The sequence below is a fragment of the Physeter macrocephalus genome, unplaced genomic scaffold (assembly GCF_002837175.3).
Source record: "Physeter macrocephalus isolate SW-GA unplaced genomic scaffold, ASM283717v5 random_136, whole genome shotgun sequence".
Lineage (NCBI taxonomy): Eukaryota > Metazoa > Chordata > Mammalia > Artiodactyla > Physeteridae > Physeter > Physeter macrocephalus.
This window is the reverse complement of record NW_021145422.1, coordinates 93170-99169: the sequence shown is the minus strand read 5'-3', so window position 1 is coordinate 99169 and position 6000 is coordinate 93170. Positions and strand designations below refer to the sequence as shown.

Below are 6000 nucleotides of genomic sequence, written 5' to 3'. Positions count from 1 at the left end.
CCCGCGTACAGAAAAAAAAAAAAAAAAAAAAAAAAAAAAAAATCTGCCAGGGGGCAAGTTAAATTCAGTTACCGAGTGCCCCTGACATGTCTCGTTGGGGAAGTACAACAGGAGCTTGGGAACAAGCCTGGGGTCCTGGGTCACACCCCGTCGGCACCCCTCCCCAGCACACCCTATTTTCCTGGTTTTGAGCCCCAGCTCTGCCACCTACTAGCTACATGACCTCTCTGGGCCTCAGTTTCTCTATCTGTGAAATGGTGATAATAGCAGCTACTTTCAGAGATTGTGGTGAGGATTAAATAGCTAACAATCACAAAACGAAGACAAACAAAAAGCGTCCCAGCCCACAGCCCGCGTGCTTTCAGTGGGGACCCTAGAAAAGAGCACTGCTCCATAACAGGTAACTTGCATCTTGTGCTTTCAGGAGTAGAGCGCTCTCCGAGGAACGAGTGCAGCAGGAGGAAAACCACATACATGCACCTGCCCCTCTTAGCAGACAACTTCTGTTCTTCCTCAAAATGAGTGTGAAGACGGGTGTTAAGGCCCCAGGCTCGGCCGTGGTCCCCTGAGTCATTTCATCTGCAAGCCTCAGTGATCTCACACGTAAGATGGAAACCTCATCGGGCTCGCCCCTGCGGGTTATTGCAAAATGCACACGAAGCATGCTGCAAGATGCTTGGACAGAGCAAGGCTCTGAACCTGACGCAATGCCCTCTTCTCCCTCTTTCTTACTACTGTTGTGCTTTCAGATACTGTCCTCTCGTGGCTGTAATCTGGACCAAGGAAAGGAACCAGAAAAAAGGTGCAAGTCCCACCTGGGCACTCCCACTGTTCCTTAGAAGGAAGAACGTACCTGCGTCTCCAGGGTTGGCAGGGGCGTCAGCCATGCTGGCAGCAGCTGCTGGGAGCCCAGGTGACTTGAGGGCAGCGGCAGGCTCCCCGACCCCGTGGCCTGGAGAAGGTGGGCCCGGTCGAGGCTGGGTGTGCTTTTGTGGTCCTGGCGGTGCTTCTGGCAGCTCTGGAGATAGTCCAGCTTCACCCAGCCAGCTCTCAGCTGTTCACACCCCCCGGAAACAGATGCCTAGTCAGCCCAAGCTGATCAGATTCTGGAGAAAAAGAAAATGAAACTTCTGTGTGTGGCTTTTGAAGGAAACAAAATCGAAAACGGAAATGATGAGCAGGACACAGTTAGGCCTCCAGCTAGCTGTTAGTAGGCAGCACCTGAGCTGGGCAAGACCAGCGCTTCCTCTGGGGCCAGGGGACTTTCCACCGCTGCCCACCCTGAGCCCCACACTCAGGCCAGGACACCTGGGTGGGGGGATGGGTGGGTGCCTGCGTTTGTGCATATCAAAACAACAACCCTCTTTAATGAGGACTTACTATGTGCTTTCCAATCTTGTGTGCTCCTGAATCATCTACAGGGTACGGGCTAGTACTGGCCTCTTTTCTTAGGAAACTGAAGCTTGGGTCAGTGAGGCCACTTGTCCAAGGCCACAGAGATACTTGGGTACTAACTCAGCCCCACCATTTACTGTCTGTGGTGCCTTGAGCAAGTTAGTTAACCTATTTATGCCTCAGTTTTCTCATCTATGAAATGGGCTAATAAAAGTAGCAACCTCAGGAGGTGGTAGTGAGGACTAAAAGGGTTAATTCATGCCTTCTACGGTCATGAACACAGCTAGACACCCACATACCTGTTTCTGGAAGAAGGATTCATCGCTTTTGTAAATTCTCAAAGGGGCCATTGACACCCGCCCTGCCCCAAGCAGTTCAGAGCCACTGTTCTGGTCCAGGTAATAGAACGGGAAACTGAGGCCTACAGTGGTGAACGGCTTTGTGTGAGGCAGCCCAGAGTGTCAAGAACTCAACCCTGGAAGCCCCTGGGCCTGGGGTCCCAGCTGCAGAAGCTGGGGAGGGGGTGCCAGGCCCAGGGTCCCAGGGGGACCCCATCCCTAGCATTTCTGCAAAGGGAAGAGCTCAGGAACAAGTATAGCCATGGAAAGGGCCCCGGACACTTGACTCAAAGCTGTCCTTGCAGAGCAAGCAGGAAAGATCCTGATGCCCGGTCCACACGCAGACCACTTAAATCCCAATCTCGGGAGGCAGGGCCGAGTGTCCCAGGTGATTTCATTCCAACCAAAGGGGGAGTGTTGGACAACTCAATAAAAACAGGAAGCCATGATGATGCTTTTGTTCCTTTTTTAATGTAAAACCAAAGAAACGTGTATCTCTATGTAAACTGAGTCTTAATTTTAAATGCGAAGTAATTGGGGGTGTTGTGGGAGATTGTGGGGCGCCCTCCGGGCTCTTGCTGAGCCCCTGCGTGAGGCTGGGAGGCTCCGTGCCTGGACCAGCCACTAGGTGGCGCCCGCTCACCAGCCTGCGTCCCGGTTTCCCTCGTCCGGTCCCTCTGATTTAGGGGGGCCGCTCACCCGTCCCCCACCCTAGAAAAACCCCAGCTCCATCTGGCTGTACCCCAGCTTCTCCCCATTCCCCACGCCTCTCCCACACAGACTCCTTGGCTCCTTCCCTGCATGCTGCTGACCTCTTAGTATGGACACCCCGACCTAGGCCTTGACTTGGGTGCCTGGTGGGCTTGCAGGTCCGGCTGAGGAACTCAAGCTTGATCTGAGGGTCAACTTTGCTTCTGGCCCGTGTCTGTCTGAACATGTTTGGATGGCCCTTTCCGGTGCCCCTGTGTCCCCATCACCCCCTCCCTAGCTGTGTGTCACTACCTCCCTGAGCCTTGGTTTCTTTAATTATAAAACAAAGATAATAGATAAGAAAAAGCATGTTTATCTGACCTTTAGTTGGTGTTCACAAAATTTGCATCATTTAGAAAATGTGATGTGATGGATCTCCATAACTCCATAATATAACTTTTAGACATTGGGCGGGGGGGGTGGGGGAAGCAAGAGAGAAAGAGAAAGAAAAAACAATGTAATGTGGGTGGGCTCCATCTTCCATAGCATTCTGTGGCACATTTGAAATTCATGGAAGCCATGAACCTGCTGTGAGCATCTCACCACACTGAGTGGGGTTCTCATTTTTAAAGTTTTAATTAGATTGTATTTCCTCTTCTCAATTTAAGAGAATTTCAAGGTAATTTTGACCATGAGGATTGTCTTTAACTGCAATATCAGTGGCTTAAACGATACAGAAACTTGTGTCTCTCTCCTAAAACAGTCTGGTAGGCAGTCCAGGTGTGGGGTGTGGCACACCACAGTGTTGAGACCCAGGCCCCTTCTATCTTGTTGCTCTGCCATTTGTGGCCGTACGTTCTAAGACGGCTGCTCAAGCTCCAGCCATCACAACTGCATTCCTTACAGCAGGAAGGAGGCAAGGGAAGAAGAGTAGGTACCTCTCCTTTAAGAATACTCCCAAGTTGCACAGACATTCCCCTGACATCCATCAGTCCCATGGCCCAACAAGGGAGGCTAGGAAAGATCTTTATTCTGGGCCCCCATGCACCTAGCTTAAATTAGGGGATCGGTTAACTTCCAAATAGGTGACAACAGATATCAGAGGATACTTAGCTGTCCCTGCCATTGCAAGGCTCTGTTTTCTCCCCAAGAAAGGAACGAGAAAACCTCCTCTATGCCTTGAAGTCTATCTGTTCTCCGGAGCTTATGTATTTGAGTAGGTCCGAGGCTGAGTTCAAAGGTAGTTCCCACACTCTCAGAGACTCCCGTCCAGCATGGAAGACAAAAGGGGAGAGGAAGGGAGACAGGGACTCTGGTGACCCCCGACTCTGCCTGGGAAGGACCTCAAAGCCCGCAGGAGTTCCAAGATGGCGCTACTGCCTGCTGGGGCCCAGATCCCTTTTTGCCTTGGAAAGCACACTCCTTTTTCATGGCTTGTGTTTTTCTGGAAACTATTAGAACTCTCCGCCCAAACCAGATGATAATTACACGTTACTGATCTCTAGTCTTTAAATTTCTCTCTCTCTCTCTCTTTTAAAAGAGAGATATTTTTACTGCACATTGTGTTGGCAAAACCCAGTCTCCTTTCTACCCGGCAGCCTGGATGTTATGATCACAGTTCCTCTGTGAATTCACCTCGGGGGGAGGGAGTGGAAAGGTCTGAAGGCACCAAATGGGGACAATAAGGTGTCTTTGGCCAGGGCCAAAGGGCAGAGAACCAGAGGTGGCCAGAGACAGGGACTGCACAAGATCACAAGAGCTACCAGCAGAGGGCGAGGGGCAAAGGCCCAACCAGGGGCTGCAGGGGACAGCGGGTTCTCAGTGCAGCCCCCAAAGGCATCTGCCTGGGCTCCGTTCACTGACCTTCAAGGCAGAGCTCAGTGAGCCTCCTAGGGTCATCACGTCGGATAGACCTGGGGTTCTAATCCCCGGGCCCCGATCTCGTACCTCTGCGCCTCGAGCCAGTCACTACTCTTTCTGAGCGTCCATTTCTCCTTTTGTAAAAGGGGATCACAGCAGCTCCACCCCGGGCTTGTGGCAAAGCTAACCCGAGATCTTGCTCCGGAAGGTCCCAGCAGAGCACCGCGCACGTAGCATGTGCTCAATAAACAGGAGCTAGCGTGTCTTCATGGTATGACCCACCTGTCCCTCTCGGAGTGACAAGCAGGCCCATTTACTCTTCTGGTCTTGCACCAACTCATTCCTTGTGCCTCCTTTATCCCAGGCGAAGTGCTGGAGCCAGTGGGGGGGCGGGGTGGGGTGAGGGCGCGGCGGGGAGAAAGCCCCGACCCCCCGCTAGTTCCTGGCTCTACTTCCCATGTTGGCTGCAGAAAAGGCCACACTACCCAATAGAGGGATTGACGGGTGACTCAGGCCAAGTCCTGGGTCTCCTCCCCCAACTCCCAGCATTGCTGGCTGGTAAAGGGGAGCTGGGCAGGGGTCACATGAGTCAGGGAGTTGGGCAGGGGTCAGGGCATCGAAGGCCGTGATTGAATCTTGTGATCTTCCCTCGGGGCAAAGGAGGAGTTCCTGGAAGATTTTCACCCAAGGTGGGTTGGGGATTGGGAGAGGCCACCAGGGGTGCCAGAGAGCGTTGGCAGGAGGTTGATGGGGGAGAGGGGCTGTGGCCACAAGGAGGCTGTGTGGAGTCCAGGGGAGGGACCTGTGGCCAGCATCAGGCTGCTTTCACACCCTTCCTTCCCCCACTAACTCTTTTTAGAAGTCCTTCCCCACATCCCCCAAAATAGATTGAAATGAATTCACAACTAACTTTTATTTTTATAATCAAAAGATTTTTTGATAATGCTGCTTCCAAAATTCTTTGCCTACAAGAAATTCATTTAATTACAATTGGCCACAATTCCTCCACAGAGGGTCCAGTATTCTTGGGAATTCTTGCACAATGAAGAGATTATCACCTATAAATTTGTTTCAAATATAATGAAGTATAACGAAAAATTTTTGATGACTAAATGGAACAGTTAATGAGCTTGACATAATGTTATGTCTTCTAGATGTTTAATTAAACATTTATTGATTCTGATTTTGCAAGGTTTTTCCCCCATATTTTGGAGTTCAAACGTTTTCAAAAGCTCTTGAAGCATCTGTAGGCCCGAGGTGCTAAGACTTCTACACCTAGAAGATAAAATGGGGAAAGGCAGAGAGACAGATCGCGAGGGTCAGGATTCCTGGTCTTTTGGGGATCGTGGCTCAAGGTGAGTTGTGGCCAGGGTGTTGTCAAGTATGGGGTAGAAGATGGGGCACCAGCAGAATACTTTTATGAGTTAATTCGTAACTTCTTTTAATTTTAAATGGGTAACATACTCTAAAATTTGACCCGAAGATGTTTCTTAAAAGACTTATCAACTGGATAGCAACTGATTTATTTAGCGCTTACGATGGACCCTATTTCCAGTGCTTTACATTATTTTATTCAATTCTTCCAGCAATCCGACAAGTAATATTAAATCTGCATTTTAATATTAAATCTGATAAGAAAACTGAGGTACAGAAAGATTACTAAATAACCTGGGCAAGATCACGGAGCCGGTGGGTGAAATTGATGGAGTTGAAACCC

The 6000-nt window shown here is 50.3% G+C and overlaps 1 protein-coding gene across 1 annotated transcript in view; it reads right to left on the bottom strand.

The window, feature by feature from the left end:
• Positions 1–956, bottom strand: part of ZBP1 (Z-DNA binding protein 1) — a gene marked incomplete at its 3' end in the record, with an annotated part of 10052 nt that extends 9096 nt beyond the window's left edge. Inside the window, exon 1 of the mRNA XM_028484157.2 lies at positions 854–956. Within this exon, the coding sequence (XP_028339958.1) occupies positions 854–887 (34 nt within the window). The remainder of the gene's footprint in view (positions 1–853) is intronic.
• Positions 957–6000: the final 5044 nt, after the last annotated feature.